The 22157-nt window shown below is 36.2% G+C and overlaps 1 protein-coding gene across 1 annotated transcript; it reads left to right on the forward strand.

Moving 5' to 3' along the window:
- Positions 1-2337: 2337 nt before the first annotated feature.
- LOC148956625 (selenoprotein S-like) lies at positions 2338-19356 on the forward strand. The gene is made up of 3 exons (XM_089095980.1): positions 2338-2457; positions 5329-5473; positions 18873-19356. The coding sequence occupies exons 1-3, from the start codon at positions 2383-2385 to the stop codon at positions 18947-18949; spliced, it is 297 nt and encodes a 98-aa protein (XP_088952106.1). The 5' UTR covers positions 2338-2382; the 3' UTR covers positions 18950-19356.
- The last annotated feature ends 2801 nt before the right edge of the window (positions 19357-22157 follow it).

Raw genomic sequence — 22157 nt, forward strand, 5'->3', positions numbered from 1 at the left:
AGTTTTAAGTGAAGCGCCAATGACGCAGTAGGTTTTAGACTTTTATAGTGAGAGAAGGAGACAATACCCAAATTCTTGTTTGTAGTGTTTTTGTTCGTATCAAGCTTGAAAACGAATATCCGGAATGGAAGCTATACATTTTTCATTGGACAAAACCGGAATTTTCACCAACAAAATAATTGTTTTAGGCCCGTCAATTTATTCAGGTGGGATAGTTGGAGCAATTTACCCATACATGAAAATTGAATAGATTGTGAATCTCCTTCCCAAGACTGTGCAAGTTCTTGGAATAAGTCCTATGACTGTATAGATGGTAAGCTATTGATGAGACGACCAGTAACAAAAGTATTCCTGAAAACATTGTGTTTGTTTCTTAGTCCTTTTTTTCTGTAATATACTTAATGATGAGAATGGTTCTTCGTTTTTTAATGCATTGTTGAGCCAGTAAAAGTCGCGGTTTCAGGGTGGTATCATAGCTATGGGGTCCAAGAGCCAATTTACTTTCTATTTTTAGCATGGTTTCTATTTTGTCATAGGATGAATTTTCTAGAAAATTCAAAGCGGGTTGCCTGGGATTTAGTCCATCTATTCTTGCCAGGCAAATCAGAGATAGGATTTTTGCATACATGGCTTTTTAACAAAGTTTGTTTGGCTAAGTCCACTTAGCTTTGTATCCAGATAAATGCTCAATGGCTTAGGTTGCTCAACATACTCAACCTCCTTGCTCCTGGACTGTGTCTTTTCTGGAATGACTGACTTATGATTTGTTCTTTATACAAATATAGGAAGGAAAAAGACAGCTATTCTTGGCCAGAATCTGGTAATGAGACTGCTAAAGCAATTGGAAGAGCTAAAGAAGGTTTTTGACGGAAAAACGCATCTACATCTACTCAGACTTTTCCTTGATGACGTGTTGTATAAACTTGTTGTTAGAAAGGCGAAGAGGTATATAAAATCGAAAAGAAAGTTTGATTTTTGACAACAGCCAAAGTTTTTGTTTGTATAGTATTTTTTAGTAGATTTAACAAACAATATTCCCAGAGTATTTACTGGTTTGTTGAGAAAGACCTGAGAAGTGAGTTGGTGGAAAGATCCTTGTCAAGAAATCACTGCATGAAGGTAAAGTAGTACCTTTGTTTATTGTATAACACTACCATAATCGTGTTGAGAGACCTCAGAGGTTTCAAAGTGAAGCCGCTTCTACACATCCTGAAGAGAAATTTCAAACGATTTGGGATTCTCTTTCAGCACCTATCAATTAATGAAATTGTCAAATATCGTGGGAACAACAGTCAGCAGCTGTTTATCAGAGGGAAGCCCACTTGCTTTTGGTACAAGCTGTAGACTCTGCACTTACAAGGGTTCCTGTCCCGACGGTTCTATTTTTATTAGGGCAAAGAACTAAGCCAACCTAGAGAGACTGTCAAGGATGGGTTTGGATCTCGTGTCGTGAAGCAGCTCTTTGAGATTGCAGTCCATTGTCGATTTGGATTGTGGATGAAGCAAAAACAATCTTTATCACTTGAGGAAAAGGGAGCAGTGTAGACTGCTTCTGCTTCTAGACATAACGTCTTGAAATACGTTCTGTTTAAAGGAGATAAGCAATGTCGGTGTAAATAAGATTTCTGCTCGAGGTGTGAGACTTAACTGCTGATAAAGGGGGGTGTTTTCCTCTGCATAGGTTGCTCTGCAACTTCGCCCACAAAATTTTGAGAATTCTTTAGTTTTTGTGCCGCCTCTGTTGTTTTTCAAACACTAAATCTATACGTTGCGAAATTATATATTTTTAGACATCGTGTTCACCTGCTTTCGTATAGATAAGAAAATTCACATCTCAGAAACCGAATATGTGAAAAATTTAAAAGTTCGTTTCTAGCCTTTCGATGGTAGAAGGGACAGTCTGTTGAAAGGACATCAACAATCTCCCCAAAAATTTCTTGGGTTTCAACATTTTAAAGATCCACTTTTCTTTGGATCGAACCTAAAATTTTGTGAAAGCAGGTAGATTTTCCATTTTTGAAGCTCTATTTGTAGGTAATAAACAGTTAGGTTTAGTTAATATGAATTGGTTACAGTTTGGCGTTACTAAAGTTCTTCCGTTTGGGTAAGATTGGGCTTTTATATTTAGCTCAGTGTAAAGTAAAAGAAGGGATAAATGAAATAAATAAAATCTTGTGTATAGATTTTTATTCTGAACTTGCCCTTTGAGGTAGATATAGTCAAGGAATGAAGCAACTTTGTGATGTATTGGCTTCTGGTGGTTTTTTGAACCTATACGTTGTTAGAATTTGAAAATGAAGAACGGTTGGTCTTTCTTCCGTAGTTACAAAGTTAACTTACCATTTTTTAGATCCAGATGCTGCATTAAGAAAATTAGAAGCTATGGAAGCAGCCAGAAAGAGGATGCAAGAAAAATATAGTGTGGAGGCCCAAGCTTTTGCTGAAAAGCAGAAGGAAGTAAGGCTATTTCTAACTTATGATTATAACTGTAAAATTCCTTATTGCTAATTTTGACAGGCTTCAGGCATATGTGTTAATGAAATTTGCTATGAAAGTAAAACGAAGTTAAACTGGTTGTCCCATTCCTTAAAAGGAGCCACAACTTCAGCCGCGCATATGTGATAGGTCCGTATTTTACTTATTGCCTGATTGATAAATATTTAATGACATTTTTTGCTTATTAAACAGCTCAGAAATTTTGTTCTATATGATAAAAGAAAAAAAAGATTCAAATTTTTTATCACAGATATCATAGAAATACTCTCTTATTACTGGAAAGTATAATACATCAACTCCTGTAAATGGTCGGTATTACTGACGACAAGAAAGTAGTTAATATCATAGAGGATTTTTGGCATTTTGTATTCATGTTAGAGAACTGTGCACTTGATTTAGAAAACGAAATTTAGAGGGAAAGGCCTTAGATCACATGTATCGGACCTTAACAGTTAGGCGTGAAAAAGGTGTATGATTTTTTGGGAAGGGAGATTTGAGAAAGTAAAAAGTCCATAAGCTCAAATCAAAATGATTATGGTTATGGTACCCAATGAAGTTTTTATAGTTTAATAAAGGCATAAAGGTGGTAGTGAGTATTTTATTTTTTACATTCCTAACCTTAGCAGTTTTATTTGTGAAAAAGTTTTTATGAGTTTTTGGGAAGGGAGATTTGAGAAAGTATAAAATAGAAAGTACGTAAGCCCAAATCAAAATGATTATTGTTATGATATCCAATGAAGTTTTATACTTTAATAAAGGCAAAAAGGTGGTAGTAAGTATTTTATTTGTTACATTCCTTTCGTAACTTAAGTGAATTTTGCGTACCTAATAAAGTGAAATTATTTAAACAAAGGCCAACAAATTTTGGTGATTTTTTTTCCATTTTTTTTGCGACTTGGCCACCAATTAAGTATTGGTGAGGTCTAGTATTATAACAAAAAAAAAAAACCAAAAAAATAATTGCAAACACTATTAGACAAGGTGTGATAAAAAGCACAGTGAATGAGTTTTTTTTTTTTTTGCAGCAATTGCCGACGTCTTTTGATTTGATTTGTCTAGTAGCCTATTCTATTGAGATTGGCATTGCCATGTTAGCACTAATTAATAAAGAAGCTCCATTGACAGTTTTATTTTGATACACTGGTCTTTCGTTAGAAAAATTTCCAAAAATTTCTGTTTTTTGAATATGTAATCAAGCATATTAAAAGCGTTTTGAAATAGACTGCCAAAAAACTAAATTGGCTAGTTTTTATGCTATGTCTAATTCTTTGGGAGTATCCTTGTGACTGTATAAAGTTTGGTCAGTCAAGAGCTTTGATGCTAATATCAAAAGAGGTGTTTGAAACTGGATCCCTTATGAAAGTCATATTTGTTGAAATAATTTGAACATTAAAGACGAATAAATGAGGAATGTGAATGCATAAGGTGAATAAGCTTGTCTAAAATTATCAAAATTATAAATGTATACATACTAAATTCTTGCATATTATGGTCATACACACTAAGATCGCAATATGACTCCACAGAATCAAATACTAAGTGAACTTTTTTTTACTGATCATGATCCTGCTAACAACAAGGTATGATGTGTCCCTCATTTGGGAAAAACAGACTTTAAGGTGTTTTGATTCCGGACATCTACGTTGTAGCTTGAATTGGCAAAGGGAAATATTAAATTAATTTGATATTTGACTAATATTTTACAAGCCACTTGAATCTAGAAAATAAACATTATTTTTATGTTATTTAGGAAAGAATTCCAAACCCTAAGAATATAAAAGAAAGAGCCGGAAAGTAGCACTAGTATTGAAATTTTTGTAATTTGAGTTGGTTCTCTTGTACTTTTCGACTAAATCCAGTGGGAGCCTCTCTACTCTCATCATACCTCTCATCTTTTCGAACAGGATTCTGGAATTTCATAGTCATCAAATTAACATTACTATGACTGTAAAATGAACTTAGAAAATGAGTTTTCAAAAACAGCTAATAAATATTACTAATATTTAATAAAGGATGAATTCTAATTAATAAAAAAATATCAGAAAACATGCTACTTAAGGAGAAAAGACCGTTTTGCAGATTTAAAATTTGGCCTGGATAGATTATGTTTTTTTTTTTTTTAAGAGAACATTTCAGCCTCAAAGCCCAAAAAATGAACGGTCAAATTCATGTTGTTTCCAAATCAGTACTTATGGCTAAATTAAGAAATTAACCTCAATAATACAAGGTTTGACGATGTGTAGGAGATTTCTAATACCTTCTACTGAAACTAAAGAAAGAGAAGGAATAATCAGGGAATTTTAAACTGCTTTTAATAAACCCAAAAGTATAACTGCCAAATGAGCGGTTCAGATGTAAAATCAAATCTTAATAAAGCAATCACTCCTCAACATCAGCGACGAAAGTACATCGTGTTCTAAGTGTTATATTGTCTTGACCGCAAGGTATTAGTCAGCTAGTGGAAAGAGTTTTCGGGACTTCCATATCTGGGGTTTTGTATATAGAATGTGTTTGAGCATTATTCTAATATTGTGCAGGTCTATTTTTAGGGTATATTTTTTGTCATTTTATTGTTTTGATTCTAAATCTTAAAGAATATATTTTTACACTTTCCAAGTCAATAGATATTTTTATGCTTTTGTTTGAAATTGGAAAAATGCAAATATAAGCTAATTTATTTCGCTCATGAATGACTTAAATGATGTTAGTTTTGTTCAATTATATAAAATTATGAAAATCCAAATTAAGCCGGCTATTCTAATTATATAAACGAGAGGAAGGGATTGTTGTTAAATATTGAGCTCATCCAATTCTACCTATTTTTATTTGAAGAAAGCAGAAGCAAAAAGACGTGAGTTGTTAGAAGAACTGGAGAAGTATCAATCAGGTGGAGGCAACAAGACAAAGGGGAAATCTGAAGAGCCTTCTGATTCCTTGAAAACAAAACCTTCAACAACTAAGCCAAGATTACGCCCAGGTCTGTTTCACAATTCTATTATTTTACAATCAGACACAAATGGTCTTTTTTGCGACAAGTCGTATCTTCGCGTCAAAAAAGTGCCAGCCGTGTAAAAACCAATGGAGAGCAAAGCTGGCCTATTAGACGAGCTAGTGAAAAGTATACTCGCTAATCACGAATAACAAGTTATTTAGAAATTGGCCCCACATCAATTTTCATAATCATTGTTTTTTTCATAAATTTGCGTTAATATTTGGTCTCAATCAATATCTTGCAAGGTTTTCAAAAAACATTTTCAATTCTCGAGGTAACTGTGAAAAAGTCAAATTCGGATGTTGTATTAAATTCATGAGTCATAACAATTTGAAATTAGGTTAAAAAAGCACTAGCCAGAAAGACCTTCCCCTAGAGGGCTGGGATCGCTTTCCAAGTCTAGCCAATTCTTGTCTTCTCGCTCGTGATTAACTTTCTGGCAGCTTTCTGCTAGTCGAGAATAATGGAAATAAACAATGAAAGGCTTAGCTTACTTCGCTTTCCAGCTCGGGAAGAAACCTAAAATTAGGGTTTATCTTGTTCTTTCTTCATTTTGCTTGGTTTGTATTTTGCTGTTACATAGTAGTACAAATTTACCTATTTCGAAGTTTATTTTAAATTATTGTGCATCATTTTGTTTGCGGTTCGTTGTGATCCTCGTTGCAAGTCTTCTAAGCGTAAATTTCGTCGTGCATGATTTATCTGCGACTGTTGTGATTCCCGTAGTTTTTTCTCTTCTAACTGTAGGTTTCGCTGCGTTTCATTTTCGTTTGCTATTCGATGCGTTTCTCGCTGTCTCTTGTCTTATAACCTCTGACTTCATTGTGCATCATTTTCTTTTGTGATGCTCGTGATCGCAAGTTTTTTAACCACATATTTTGTTTTTATAATTTCTTTTTATGCTTATTGTCGCAAGTCTTCTAACCGCAGATTTCGTTGTGGATCATTTCTTTACAATTCAATGTGGTTCTCGGTGTTGCTTACCTTCTAACCGGAGATTTCGTTGCGCATCATTTTCTTTTGTGATTATTTGTGGTGCTTGTTGCATGTCTTCTTGCCACAGATTTCGTTGTGCTTCATTTTGTTCATAAGTACCTCAGATATTTTTTCCATGCCTTTTCCTTATGCTGTTTGGGTTTATTCGTTATCCCGTATAATTTTTAAAGCGTCATAGATGCCAAAAACGACACGATCACCCCTGGGAAAAGTGATGTAAGTTGCTCTTTAAATACATATGAATGTGACATCATTCTCCCAAGATTAGGTCTTAACGTATCTAGATCATTTTTTCAGGCCAGAAATTATGAGTCTGCCAATTTTCAAAATATTTGTCTTATCTCTTTAAACGAGCAATGATTGTATATCTGTTAATGCACGTAATCTTTCTCGAAAACGGATCCATATTTTTCTTTTTTTTTAGAAAATTGGCATCCTGGGATTTCCGGTCTAAAAAGAATTTATAGGTTAAGAGTTTGAGAAAATTCGTCAAGAGCATACATACGTCATATTTGCCTTAGTAGTGATTGTACCGTTTTTAGTGTACCGTACCTGGGAAATTCTTTTGATAATAATAATAATAATAATAATAATAATTTTATTATAAGCCAAAAAACAGGCCATACAGAACAGTATTCGTAATCACACTCCACAAGAAAAATAACATAAATATCAAGTTTCACTCATTGATGTCAATGCTTCATTTACATATTTACATAACTGCCTGATTGACCTTTTTACAGTCGTTTTAAGGATACCCCGGAACACCAAGTTAACACCCACAAAATAAATTTCCCTTAATATAGAAAGTTTCTGGCACACGGTGAGAATATTGGCGACATCCTCAAAAACAATGTTAAATCTGGGGCCAGAGTAATCCGCATTTGCATCTGGGGCCACCCTATTTCTTTCAAATACTCTTTTTCTATTTTTTAGTGGCAGGCAATTCGCTCGGATCTGAAACCAAGTCCTCAATGTCTCCCCCGGTAATCCTAGTTTAAAATAATATTTGAATCCAAATATCTCTTTTACATGGGAATAAAACTTCAATGCTTCAGATGTTTTAACTGCGTGGGTCCACTTTTGGACTTCGTGGTTTTTTATTCTTTCTAAAATCATCGCCAAAAACGACTCACCCTGATCTGAGGGACCTAGCCCCTCATTCCAAATATATGATAATCCTAATCCATCTAAAACATTTTTTATTTGATGCGGCCACGATCTTTTACGTTTCGACTGTAGCATCTCCACATAAGCTGCTTTTGCTAACCTATCTTCTGACAGACTTAGAACCTTTAGCCAGTACCGGATCATCTGTGCTAATCTACTCATTCTCAGCGAAAGTATACCTAGGTCACCTTTTATAGCCTGATTGTGGGTCGTTACGTGAAGACCAATTAATCTCTTAAAGTGTTGCAGCTGTATTGATTCCAATTGTGGTGCCGGGTCATGCCCCAAAGTTCAGCTCTGTAATGGATAGTAGGCAAAACTTTAGAATTAAAAACATATTTATGCATTTTTAGATCTTTTATACTTGAAAGCCTTGAATTATGTAAAATGGCAGCTGAAACTGCTTTCCCTCTCTTAATCATCTGTTTTACATGCTCTTTCCATCCTCCTTTTGCTGAAAGTGTTACTCCCAAATATTTAAAATTTTCGCTTTCTTTTACTTTTTCACCTTTATAATAAAATTCTACTTTTTGATTATCATTATTCACACGAATTCCTCTAAAAACCACAATCTCAGTCTTTTTAATATTCAACACTAGTTTCTTTCTATCTAAATATTCTTCTAATATACTCAATAAGATTTGGAGCTCCTCTGGTGACTTGCCTATCAACACCGCATCATCAGCAAAAAGCAACAGAGATAACGTCAGGTTCCCTAGTGACACTGTAGGGGCCCATACCTTTTTAAAATGGTCAACAATATCATTTATATACAACGTGAACAACCTAGGCGAAATACTACTACCCTGTTTTACTCCTTTTCTAATTTCAAACGGTGACGATAATCCCTTCCCTAAAACTTTAACTATACCAAATGTGTTTCTATACATATCAGCCAGTATCCTAACGAAAAGTCTTGGTAAGCCTACCTTTAACAGTTCTAAGCACAGGAAAATCCTATCAATACTGTCAAAGGCCTTTTCTAGATCTAAAAATGCAACGTACAACCCATTCTTCCCTTTTTCATATTTCTCTACAAGCGCCTGTAGGACTAAGACCCTATCAATAGCATTATATCCATCCCGAAATCCTGCCTGCTCCTCCTTCAAAATCCTATATTTTTCTAACCAATGAGCTAATCTAGCATCTAGTATTCTTTCTAATATTTTGCTAAGACTAGGCACTAAAGATATCGGTCAATAATTGCTGTGATCCGCTGGGTCTCCCTTTTTGTATAGCGGCAAAATCAAGGATTTTTTCCACGGCGATGGCCATTCTCCGGAAGCCAGAACTGAGTTGAAGATAGCCAAGAAGATGGGCATAAATAAAAGTTGGAATTGTTTCAAGATCGTTGTTGGGACTCCATCGCTACCAGGTGCTGATCCACCTTCCATGGCGCTTATGCATTCTTCGATTTCCTCTTCTGATGCGGGTTTTATCAAATCATAATCGTTTTCTTTCAGTGGGAAACTGGTCTCATTCTCTGTATTCGATAATTCGTCGCTGAACCAGCAGTCAAACGAATAGTCTTCATGAACCGCGTCCTTGTAGTATGTAGGCCATGTTTTCGGGTCAGGTACTTTTGGCTGAGCTATGGCGAACCCTTTTTTTATCTTTCTCCAGAAAGACCGCTTATCGCTCTTTTCATAAAACTGGATCAGCTCCTCCTTACCTTTTTGAATAGCCAGTCTCTTCTTCTGTTTTAAAATGCGTTTATACTCCCGGCGAACATTTTTGAACCTTGTTACTACTCGAAGCCTGTTTTCCTCTTTTTCCTCTTCCCTCAAAATCTCCATTTCTTTAATCAATTCTAATTTTTTTTATTCTGCATTCCTCATCAAAAAATTATATATCCTTACAACCTCATTTATGTATAAACATCGGGCCTGCTATTTCGTGTACAATCACCCTGAACTCTTCCATTAATCTATCATGGTTATTTATCTTCTCTAAATCACTTAGTCTTATATCTACACCCTTCTCTGAAAATGCTTCATTGAATTTAACCTTTTCCTCTGTAGACCATTCCCTAGGTATCTGACGTCTAACATTTTTATTATAAATACGACTTTCGCTTGAAATATCCCTCCTTTGGGGAGCACTCCTTGATCTAATTTCTAAAAATACCGGTAGATGGTCCGATCCTACTAGCTTAAGCACATCCACATTAAGGTAATTCGGATCCCAGCGAATATCCACCAAATAATAATCAATTAAACTTGCTTTAGCCCCAGCCACGCAGGTACACTCACCCTGATTTTTATCTTTTCCAAACCTTATATTTCCAATCATCAAATCCAATTCTGCGTTTAATGTCAGCAACATTTTTCCCCATTGATTTATTCTTCTTTTTTCATCCCTGCTGGCTCCGGAAGTTCTGTAGACGGTTGGGACTGCTGACGGAATACCTGGAATTAACACATCATTTAATTCAACTTCGTCACTAGTATAAGCATTAAAATCACCCATTAATATCAATCTATCATTTTCAAAATTAGCTCTTTTTTCATCTAATTCTTTTTCCAACAAATTCCACGTATCTTCATTTCGGTACGAGTTATTTTGAGGCGGAATATAAATCGATCCTATTACAATACACAGTCCATCCTAACATTCTAATCTAATGCAAATAACATTTTCTGATTTACTTTTCAGCTTTGTATAGCTTTTGAAAGACTCATCTTTTATGGACACTACAATGCCTCCAAAATAACGATTGTTAGAAGCTAACTCTCACAATACACCTTCAACATTAAAATCTCTTACTTTTGGAGTTTTACTAGGGCAATGCCAGGTTTCTATTAATGCTACAAAGTCAAAATTTGACAAATCACTTTCCACAGAACTTAACTTATTTTTTATACTCTGTACATTCCAAGATACAAACTTCAGGGTTTGTGTATGGCCTTGTCGATGCTATTGGGCTCCGTAATCACTCGGGGGGAAAGCTAACCGGTAATAATCGTCGCCCCTAGGCCGATTAATACCCCTGTACTGCCAAGGCTGATTTTTTTGTAGCTGCCTGAACGGGCGTGTGTTTTGTCTGTAAATTGGTGGCCGATTCACTTCAGTAACCCGGCTTGTCAATGGCTCCTCGTTTCTTTGCCGTACATTCCTAGCGGTGCGACTTTAAGTATTATCAACGGGGCTAATATTGATACTTTTACGATCTTTCCCTGTTCCTGTTGTTTTCCGCAAGTTACTGTTTCTTTCAACTATCTTGTTCGCGTCACTTTCATTACCAGAACAGTCCAACTGTTCTGAAGGGCAATGCTGGACTGAACTCCGGTTATTTTCATTCACATTAGCGGGATTTATACCTCTGATCTCTGAGTTACTCTGTGCTGCATTAGGGGCCCTAATTGGGTGGATTACCGTCATTTCTTTTATTTTTTGACATTCATGGTCGTATGTGTATGTTTTACCTTCAATGATAAGCCTTTCACCTTTGAGCCGCGCATCTTTGCCCTTTACAATGGCTTGGGGCAACACGGGCTTTAAGTTTTTTTTATCCTCGCTTTGATACGTACCTTAGTCTGAAGCAACCCCTACGCTACTCGTATTCAATACAAAACTTTTTCTGATAACCTAATTTCGGATTTCCAAGTCATGCCACTTAACTATTACAGGGCCTGATCTCAGGCGGAAAGCATCCTTTATGTCCCTCCGAGAAAGCTGTAGGTTCGGGAGGCACCAGCTAAGAAACTCGCATAGCTCATCCTTCAAACTCGACTGGGATGGACCAGTCACGGGGAAATTGTAAACACGAGGTTATATCACTTTATATCTGCCTCCAATGAGTCAATTTTCAGTGTAGACTCTCTGAGTTTGTTCCTCATTTCCGCTAGATGGTTTGAAATTTCTGATTTTGTTGTACCCAGCTGTTTACTAAAACTATTCATTTTTGACTCTAGACAGGATAACTTATTTGAGAGCTGCGTGTTCAAACCTAGTTTGAAATTTAATTCACGTATAAACTGAAAAATCCCTTCGGGATATAACTCATTCGAAAATTGAAGTGGCTGTCCCTCAGTTCCCTTAGTTTCTGCTTAATCATTCAAAATAATTAAGATTGTCTACTTTATTCTCTGCCAGCAATATTCTCCTGCAGTAGAGTTTATTCGTTGCGTCCCGCTTTAGCCCGGGACACAGCTTTGTAGCGCTCTCTTCTTCAGTTGTCAAAGAAATGAATCTTTATCCGGAGACGCTGCTATACTGGGGGGCGTGGCTAACTTCTTCCCGTCCTTGCGCACTGAATTGTGCATTAACTGTTTTAAACTAATAGATATTGATAAAGTATCAGTATTGTTGAATACTGATACTGATATAATTGTTGTCGTCACAATTTCATTCCTTATCGTTTCAATTACTATTGGAGCAAGTCATGTGTATGTAGTTCTCTCTTTGTTGCCACAATTCCAAAAAGTCGAACTCGTTAAATTTATTTAAATTTGTAAAGGTAATGATGCCGGAAACTGAAGTGCAAACGAAATGTGCGACTAGAAGACCTGTGACAACCAGTATCACAACAATTACATCGAAACGCAAATGGAATGAGCGATTGGAAGAGAAGAAACAGTGAGAATCACAATAATTCAAATTAAAAAAACTCCTTTAAAATGGATGATTCTTTTATGCATTCACAGGAAGGAGGAATTGAATTCACGCCATAATTTCTTAACTCAATTGAAATTGCTTATTTGACGCCTCGTGACTTAAAACTAAAGAATAATGAATATAGATACTCGCTTTAAACGAGCAACTGTATTTATTTATATTTGGATTCGTCTATTTAAAAAAGGCGTTTTAAAGAATTTCATAATGAATAAGGGACAAGTGAACAGCCTAGACAATCAAAAGTTAAAAAACCAATCTGAGCAGTCAAGGTAAAGTGTATTGAAAAATGTCTGAAGTAATGATAAACACAAATGAAGAACAAAGACATTTACAGTTAGAATACTTGCGCCAACCACAATTATAACGAGTCAAAAACAAAAGTGAAGAACAAAGAAATATCCGGTTAGAGGATAAGCGACAACGAGAATTAAAACGAGTCAAAAATAAAGGTAAAGAACAAAGAAATATGCGGCTACAAGACATGCGACAACAAGGAGCAGAACGAATTAAAAATGAAAGTGTAGAACAAAGAAATAGGCGGTTAAAAAATATTTCACAGCGAGAACAAAGAAATGTGTGGTTAAAAGATACGCAACAGCGAAAATTACAAGCGACAGTGAGAATAAGAACGTGTCAAAAATGAAAGTGGCAAGTCATTGAGACCCTTCAACGTTATATGTATTTCCCGTGGAGCCCTCCATTTTCCTGAGGAAAAATAAGCAAACAAAGGTGATTCAGTTTGAGGATGCTACTTACAACGAGAATCAATATATACAAGCGTGCCGAATGCCTGGGGTCTCGAAATAGGCTATATGTTTTTTTTTCTTAAAACTGGCATATTGATATTTCTGGCTGCAAAACGATGTAAATAGATCAAAACTTTAAGGAAGTATTCCTATTTTTCCCAGGGTGGTTGTATTGAACCTATGGTGGCGCACTGACATCAAGAAGGGACTCGTATTGTCTGCAGTTATAAGACAAGTGACAATGAGAATCAATATATGCAAGTCTGCCTTGTGGTGGTGCCGGGGCCCGGCCTCGAAATCGGCTACATAATTGTTTCATTTCTAACTTGCATTTTGACATATCTTGCCACAAACGATTTAAACTTTAAGGGCACAACTTTAAGAAAGAATTTTTATTCTTCCCAGAGTGGTTGTATTGAACCTATACTGACGCCAAAGCATCAAAAAGAGGATGCAGTTAGAAGACAGTTGGTAATGAGAATCCATATGTACAAGCTTGCCGCGTAGGCGTGCCGGGGCCTGACGGTGTAGCCGCTGTGCTTTCTGTACTATATGTAATGTATACATATATCTGCGAATCTACTGCGAACCAAGATTAGAATATTGGAAGCTACAATGATGACAGTGGTCAAATATGGTTCGAAACGTGGGTACTGCGAAAAATGAAGGAGGATTTTCTAGATTTTTTTCAGAGAAATTGCCTAAGGATTGTTTTAGGTACCCGACTGACTGACTTTATTTCAAACAGTAAGCTGTAAGAAACATGTGGTTCAATCCTCCTTTGTAGGGCTATAACGAGAGAAAGGATAAGATGGCTGGGACACGTTCTACGGATGAAGGATGACAGATTGCCAAAGATTTCACTTGTCGGCCAACTTTCTAGGGCCAAACGAAAAGCAGGTTGTCCCCAAATGTCGTAAGGCAAGATTTAAGGGAGATGGAATTTTTGGGAGGGTATAAAGAGGGAGGCTTTGAATAAATTGGGAAGGAGAAGAAGCGTACGTAGCTGTGTTGGCCTCAGCAGTGCTGAAGTCTGCTGCAGTGAGTTTTCTCACTGCATGCTGCATTTTCGTGCATTATTACACCAGATATTTTTCCATTTCCTTTTGCTTTAGCTGTTGGGATTTATTTAAAATTGGGTCGGAGAAAAAAAAATATACATCCAAATATAAATAAATACACAGATACTTGTTTAAACAGATATTCATTATTCTTTAGTTTGAGGAACTTTAGTTTTAACTCATGAGGCGTCAACTAATCAATTTCAATTGAGTTAAGAAATTATGGCGTCAATTGAATTCCTCCTTCCTGTTAATGCATCAAAGAATCTTCCATTTTAAAGGATTTGTTTTATTTTGACTCGTTGTGGTTCTCACTGTGTCTCCTCTTCTAATCGCAAATTCCATTTACGGTTACATGTATTTGTTGTGATACTGGTTGTCACGTGTCTTCTAGTCGCACAATTCGTTTGCACTTCATTTTCCGGCATCATTGCCTTTACAAATTTAAATAAAGTTAACAAGTTCGACTTTTAGGAATACTGACAACTAAGAGAGAACTACATACACATGACTTGCTCCAATAGTAACTGTAAGGAATGAAATTTTGACGACAACAATTATATCAAAAGAATCTTCCAGGTACGGTAATTGCAATAGGCAGATATCAATTTTGACAGGATTTTCGCAGAAAATTAGGAAGTAGCTAATTGGCTTAGACTACTGAAAAGCTATATGATTATCGTCCTGGTTTTATAGGTCATATTGCCACATGGTGCCACATTTGCCTCTTAACATTAAGTTATACTGTCCTCACAAAATGGAGAGATGGTTATCCACGGCATTATTGCACGCAAATATTAGGAAAGTTGGGAAAGTCAGCCAATATCCTTTCTTTGGTTAAGGGCTTTCGGAAACTCTTACGGGTTTAGTTTTTAGGGCCAAAATCTCGTGAGCGGTTCTTTTTATCACATGGAAAGATGATTTAACTTCTAGTATCTCTTCGGCTGTCCCAATGTGTTGGGACTATGCATGTGATTAGATCCCCCAACCACGAATTGCACTTTCGGCCGAAGGCAGAAAATCAGGAAATCCATACCTGCGCAATGGAGACGGTTGGTCAGCATGCGATAAAGTATGTGTTTATGTTGTAAAATGGAATTTTACTCCCCAATTGTTGTTAAGTATTTTTAAAGTGAAGTAAAAGATTAAATTTACGTTATACTATTAGACGGTTTTTATGTAAATCTGGTTATTTTGATTAGGGTTCTGACACTATATGATACTGAGGATTCGTCATGAATAATGTTTTCCAGTGAATCCGTCTCTAAAAACATACACTTAACAGCCTGAGGCTGAAGAGAAGACTGTAATCTCAGGGGCTGTCAGTGGATCAGCTTGAATGTGCTGTCAATTGTGTGAATGTGGCTTTTGGGTTTTCTCAAAAGAGCAGCAACTCTAAATTTCCTCATAAATCATGATCATACATCAAAGAAAAGGACGCTGCTTCTCTACTCTCACACAATTTTTTTTTTTTTTTAATTTCTATTTATTTTCACTGTAATACTCATTTTAATACACTCATAGCTTTTATGCTAAATTTTAACTTTTGCATTTACAGTGCCTAAAAATAGAAAAAAACTGTCCTCTGAATATTTTAAAAAATCGGGCCTTAAATGCCAACATCATCATTTTCGTGCTATTCTTCATCCTCACCGCCCTGACTTCATCTAATCCTTCTTCCTCCTTTTCTTTAATGTATGATTATGAATGATGAGAAAATTTAGGGCAACTGCTCTTTTGAGAAAAGCCACGTTCACGCAACTGATTGGGATACCTGATCCATTGACAGTACCTGAGATTACAGCCTTCTCTTCAGTCTCAGGTTGTTATGTTTATATTTTTAGAGGAGGATACACTGGAAAAATATTATTCCAAAGACTTATTTCAACAATATATAACGAGGAAACACTATCAAAAACTTTATCACAATAGTAACGGTACTGATACCCTTACAGTAGTAACGGTAGTGATACACACATATATGGTGTTATAATCACAGCGTTCCAGTGTTAACTAGCAGTAGCTCTTGACATGTTCAAAAAATTACAACCTACTCTGCTAATTCTAAAAAAAAAACTTGGAAGAATGAGTTAGCTTGACTGAGTTAATTTTTACAAAATTTTCGGTTGATAAGTTAATCGGAGCTCCTTGGCCATGTACGTAGGTTTAGTAATTGTATTCTGTTGAAAGTATTATATTTGAAATCTCGTGGTGGTTTTTGCTTGTTTTTTATGTTTTTATTTCTTATTTTCACCGCTGTAGTTTTAGTTACTATTATTGTGGATATAATACTCGTGTTAATTTTAAAGCTTGAAGGTCTGGTTACAGATTCCATATATTTTCTGTATTTTTTGCAGAGTACGCAATTTATTATAGTATAGTAGAGTTTTTTTAGGGATTACATCCTGCTATTTACCTTGAGTAATTTTCCTGTGCTTAAAGTTTGAATTTCTGTATTGTCTTTATTCCAAAAATAGTTTTTTTTTTATTAACTCTTTGACTTTTATTAATTTTTATAAGGTCTGGTTATTAAATTGGACTGCTAGTTTTTGTTGCTGGAAGAAATATAAATTGTACTCGTCTTGAATTTTTTTTGTAGAGCTCTGAAATCGAGATATTTGTAATTCTTACTTCTTTTAATTAGAGCTCTGAAATGCAAAAAAGTGGTTTAGTAGAATTTTGAGCCCTTCTAGCTAGCAGGCCAGACTTGAAATCGTTTGTCCGTGAGGGCAGGGGCTCCAAATGCTGGTCTTGCTGGTTATTTGGTTTGGAATGGTGGTCAGTGGCGTGATTCTGTATCCATAGGCAGAGTCGACCTAGCTCGAAATGGGTGCCTAGAGAAATCTGGAGAAAGCAAACAGGAAGGGTGTGCGAAAGTAAAGGATGGCTGGCCCCGAACTCCCCAGTGTATTTCCTGGCCGAAGGGCCATGAAACGGAGACCAGCACCGCCAGTAGGAACTGTAAAGTCCAGTGCCGTACTCTTTACCTTTACCTTTTGTTTTCGTTGCGACGCCATTGAAAGAAAAGCAATTGTAAAAAGAACATAAACAACATTTTTTCTGGGTATTGTAATGAAGAGGAAGTTTTAGTTTAAAATTATATTGTAAATTCCCTATTTTGTTGGATTAATCTAATTTTCAGGCGGTTTAAGGTCTAACTGTCTATTATTTGGATTTAAAGAGTGCTTGGGAAAAGTTAAGATTGATGTCTCGTCGTTATTCTGTCTGAGGTTCGGTCGTGGTAGAAGCTGAATAGGAATTGAGGGCCCTAAGAACTCTTGCTTAGAAAGTATTTTGTAAAGAACTAATACCAATCTGGTTTACGAATCTTTTAAAAGCAAGGAAAAATTCTAAAAATAGAACGAGCGCCGATCTATTAATGGCGTGCCACCAAATATTTTTTTCGATGGGCTAATGGCGTGCTGCCACCCAGTATATTTGCGTCCTCCGCCGCCGAATTTTATTTTGGCGCGGTATCGGGTACCACTTTATACGACACTTTGCGCTACCTATATATTTCATGCTGATGTCACCAACATTAACATGGAAAAATGTGTATCTTTTTTATTTGCCTGCCGATTGAAATTTGGTGCCCAGATTTCTCTAACCTGTCGCTAGCTCAGTACAAAATTAGTTTGCGTATTACCATATATTAGGGTTAGTTTACTTTCATTTCTCTTCTAACAATTAAAGATGGGTGAAGTGAGGGAGAAAATGTTTATTAACCTAAAATTTGAATGATCTTTAGTAGCCCCAGTGTCACAAATGCTACGAGAAAAAGTGCAGATCAGGCACATAAAAATGTCTGTCAACTGATTCGTTGGTTGACTAAAATGGTGATTTGTCCCTAATTCTGGATTATTTTCGAAGTCAACAATAAATTCAATGACACCCTTAAAATTCTGAGAAACATTGGATTTTGAAAAAATCTCGTCAAAGTAAAAATAAAATCCGTTGATTTTGGGATAAACCTTATAAAATGGAATCACTTGCAATAAGAGAGGCAGTAGCTTCGAGTGTGTAATAACCAAGAGATCTTAAAAGTGTGGAACCTAGATGTAAGAGAAAACAAAGCCATATAAAGCAGACATTTTGTGGCTGCAAGACGCTTTAAATAAATTGCAAGTTGACTGCTGAAAAAAACTAGTTAACTGCTGCAAGGATAAGAATAAGCTAAAAATGTTTTCCTCCATATTTCTAGGAGGTTGAGGAGATTGGGTAGTTAGGCTTGGTGAATATGCATATTCAATTAATATGAATAAGCGTTGCATGTGCATGTTGAATATTTTCCATGATGCCTAAATACTTACCTTTTTATCTGTTTGTTCTCTCTCCTAATTGCGCATCATTTATTATTCACCTGCTTGCCTATTTCGATTTTTTTCATATTCTGTTCAAAAATTTTATTCAGCTGATTTCTTCTCCGTCTTCTGGGTTAATATAAATGTTCCAAAGATTTTCTATTGGCAGTGTGATTTGTCTTTGGGTGGTCGAAAAGCTTTCAATAGATACCTGCAAAAACACTTTTATTTGTTACTTTCTAACAAAATGTAATATTGAAGAAAAAGTTTAATTTACGACAAGTTACACCCCCTCCCCCCCCCCGCCCGTCCCAAGGTGGAAAAAATGTTCAAACTTCTTAGAGAAAGGTTTTTATTGCAAAAGAACCTAAATTTTCTTTTCAAATTTTGTCTTTATGATTCTGAAAATATAGCAGTGAAGCTGTTCTTCCCTATTGATTATAGTTTTGTCCTTGCTATTCTTTGTTATGTTTTTGACATTTTCTTTTTTTAGATTATAATCCTTTGATGGGGTATGATGGTTCGAGTGGCTTTAGATCAAGCCGCAGAGGGCCTTCAGCTGGAGGATGAGGTTAAAATATGACAGCCGACGAGATAGCAGCTTTTGCTTTCTGTTTGTTCTATGGTTTTTAAGTCTATTAAAAGCTGCTGCTCTTCCAATATGCTGCTGTCATTTTGTTCTGCTGTCCAGTATTGGTGGCTTAAATGCTAAATGACGAAAGTGGCAAAAACGTCTGAACGTGGCTGCTTTTTGAAGAATGATACTGGACTATGCAGTGATTCTCTGTGCATATCCCTGCCTCTCTCTCTCTCTCTCTCTCTCTCTTCTCTCTCTCTTTTCTCTCTCTCTCTCTTTTCTCTCTCTCTCTCTTCTCTCTCTCTCTCTCTCTGTCTCTCTCTCTCTCTCTCTCTCTCTCTCTCTCTCTCTCTCTCTCTCTCTCTCTCTCTCTCTCTCTCTCTCTCTCTCTCTCTCTCTCTCTCTCTCTCTCTCTCTCTCTCTCTCTCTCTCTCTCTCTCTCTCTCTCTCTCTCTCTCTCTCTCTCTCTCTCTCTCTCTCTCTCTCTCTCTCTCTCTCTCTCTCTCTCTCTCTCTCTCTCTCTCTCTCTCTCTCTCTCTCTCTCTCTCTCTCTCTCTCTCTCTCTCTCTCTATCGCTCTCTCTCGCTCTCTCTCTCTCTCTCTCTCTCTCTCTCTCTCTCTCTCTCTCTCTCTCTCTCTCTCTCTCTCTCTCTCTCTCTCTCTCTCTCTCTCTCTCTCTCTCTCTCTCTCTCTCTCTCTCTCTCTCTCTCTCTCTCTCTCTCTCTCTCTCTCTCTCTCTCTCTCTCTCTCTCTCTCTCTCTCTCTCTCTCTCTCTCTCTCTCTCTCTCTCTCTATCTTTCTCTCTCGCTTTCTTTCTTTTTCTATTTCTCTCTCTTTCCTCTTCCTCCTTCTCTTTCTCCTACTCCTCCTCCTCAATTAGTTATCTCTATCCTTTTAATATTACCATAGATTTGTCATAACCTAATTTGTTCGAAATGAATAAGCATTATATGATATTTTTAAAATTATACTGTTTTGATTTATCTTATTTTTATTTTCCCAGCTTGTATATTCGGCCCTTTTTCTCTTTCTGTCTAGAAGTTATCAAGCAAGGGATTTTTGCCAAGTATGACTTCAAATATATTGTTCACTAAGAGCAAAATTAATGCTTTTGACTTTTTTAACCAAAAGCATCTTTAGTCTGTCATTTGTATCACTTTCGTATTGCTTCTGAGTTCCCTTTTAATCCATAAAGATTTTAGATATACAGGAGAGATTCATCCACTTGACAAGATATGTGGGGGAATTCAATGTGGGGGAATCAACTGTCATATTCCATTTCCTACGAATTGTTTTTTGCTGTTACAACTGTTTCGCTTTCGCAGGAACATCTACTGTAATATATTCAGTAGAAATATCATTTTGATATGAATAGTAGTTCTGAGACGGTAGTCAAGCCGTCGGAACGTGTTTTGTGATTGAAAAGAAAAAGATAAGCTAATTGTTTTTATAGAAATTCCCTCGTGTTCCTCTTCCTAATTGCTCAAACCAGCCTATAACTTAATACGTATACCCTGGTTAGGTCTTCCTTATTGTCTTTTTTAGGTTACCCTTTTCCCAGTAACAGTTATCCTTGTCTTACGTGAATTATACGACCCCAGTATAGTGGAAAATTGTGGAAAGTATACGTGCATGTATTTTGACACTCCAGTAGCATCATATGAAAGAAATATCTTTCAAATCATCAGAGTAAAGAGCGACGTTAAAGTAAGATAAAAGAACATTTCAAAACACTTTTTTTTATTTGTCGAAGAAGGAAGAAGGAAAATGGACGTAAAGCAAAATTGAAAGGGGTTGGCTAACGCTGGAAATATTAGCGAGAACTCTCTTTGCAGATATTGACTAGAATATCTTAACTCAACAGTAATGGAATGAATAACTACACTGTTTTCACTGTAATTCCTGCAGAATGCAAGGGCTTTTTCATTCGCATTTTTCTTAAGATATGCATACAGTGTGTAAAGAAAACATTTGACTATTTGTTCGGGCCCTAGCTTCTTTTGTTCTGGCTGAATGTTTAGTTCTCTAGATTTTGTATTTTTATTTCAGAAAAGTATTGGTTAAACGGGCGGGGGGTGGGGGTTAAGAAGGATGGGAACCCCATCTTTACATTTAATTCGCAGTATACGCAAACCACCCCAGCCGTTGATAATTTCCGTGAGGTTCAGTTTTTCTCTACGAAAAAGCGTGATCTTTCTACTTTCGATTTTGATGTATCGCTCGGATCCGGGTTGCAGCGGTAGCTAGCAACCTAGTAAGAGACGATCACGTCCAATGTTAAGAAATATAAAAACCCATAACTCCTAAAAAAAAAAGAGTCAGATCAAAACAAAAAGTACACCACTAGTACCGCCTTGTCCGAAACCCCTGTATAGGAAACTTTCTGTCCCTTGACTTGAACAGCAAGGGAAATATATTGGCTTGAAAATCAAGTAAAGTGTCAGCTACTACAACATTCTGCCTAAACGGCATATTTTTTTTTTCTTCTTCTTTCTTTTCCACAGATAGCTTGGCACTGGAACATCGTAGAGAGTTGTTCAACTGCTAATTTTAAAGGAAATTAATTGGGTTAAAAATCTTTCGTAACTAAAATAAATTATTTCTAAAAGAGAATAAATTTTTCCTCTAAAAACTTTATTTTTGATGTCTTTTCATACTGCAGTCTTTTCAAAGATATTTGTTTTTGTACATAAATCATAATCGTATACGAGCGGTAAGATTTGAACCCACGCCTCCGAAGAGACTGGTGGCTAACACCAGCGTCTTGGACCACTCGGCCACGCTGCCTCTCATAACTATATATGTGAATTCGGGTTGCAGCAGTTAAGATAAGGAGTAAATATTATTTACTCTTTATAATAAAGGAGAATGGAAGGAGTAAGGGGAATATGTGTCCTATTGATTGTGTGTCCTCCCCAGATTTTGAAAAAAAAATCTTATGTGGCATTTTCGATGAAAAATGCCTTTTGGGGGCATTTCCATTTCACAAACGACCAATTTGTTCCTACTTAGATATTTAAAAATGTATTTTGGGGCTCACTCCTCTAAATTAGTCTAGGCAACAGTACTCACTCTAAGATGGGTACTTACTCTGAGTACCCCTCTATGAAACAATCTACTATTTATTTCAATTTGCCGCCATTTTTGCATTGGTTTCAGGTTTTATTTTGGAAGTCCCAACAATTTGCTTTTGTAATTACT

The sequence above is a fragment of the Artemia sp. Qi Xiang Cuo genome, chromosome 1, assembly GCF_049724085.1.
Source record: "Artemia sp. Qi Xiang Cuo chromosome 1, ASM4972408v1, whole genome shotgun sequence".
Taxonomy (NCBI): Eukaryota; Metazoa; Arthropoda; class Branchiopoda; order Anostraca; family Artemiidae; genus Artemia; species Artemia sp. Qi Xiang Cuo.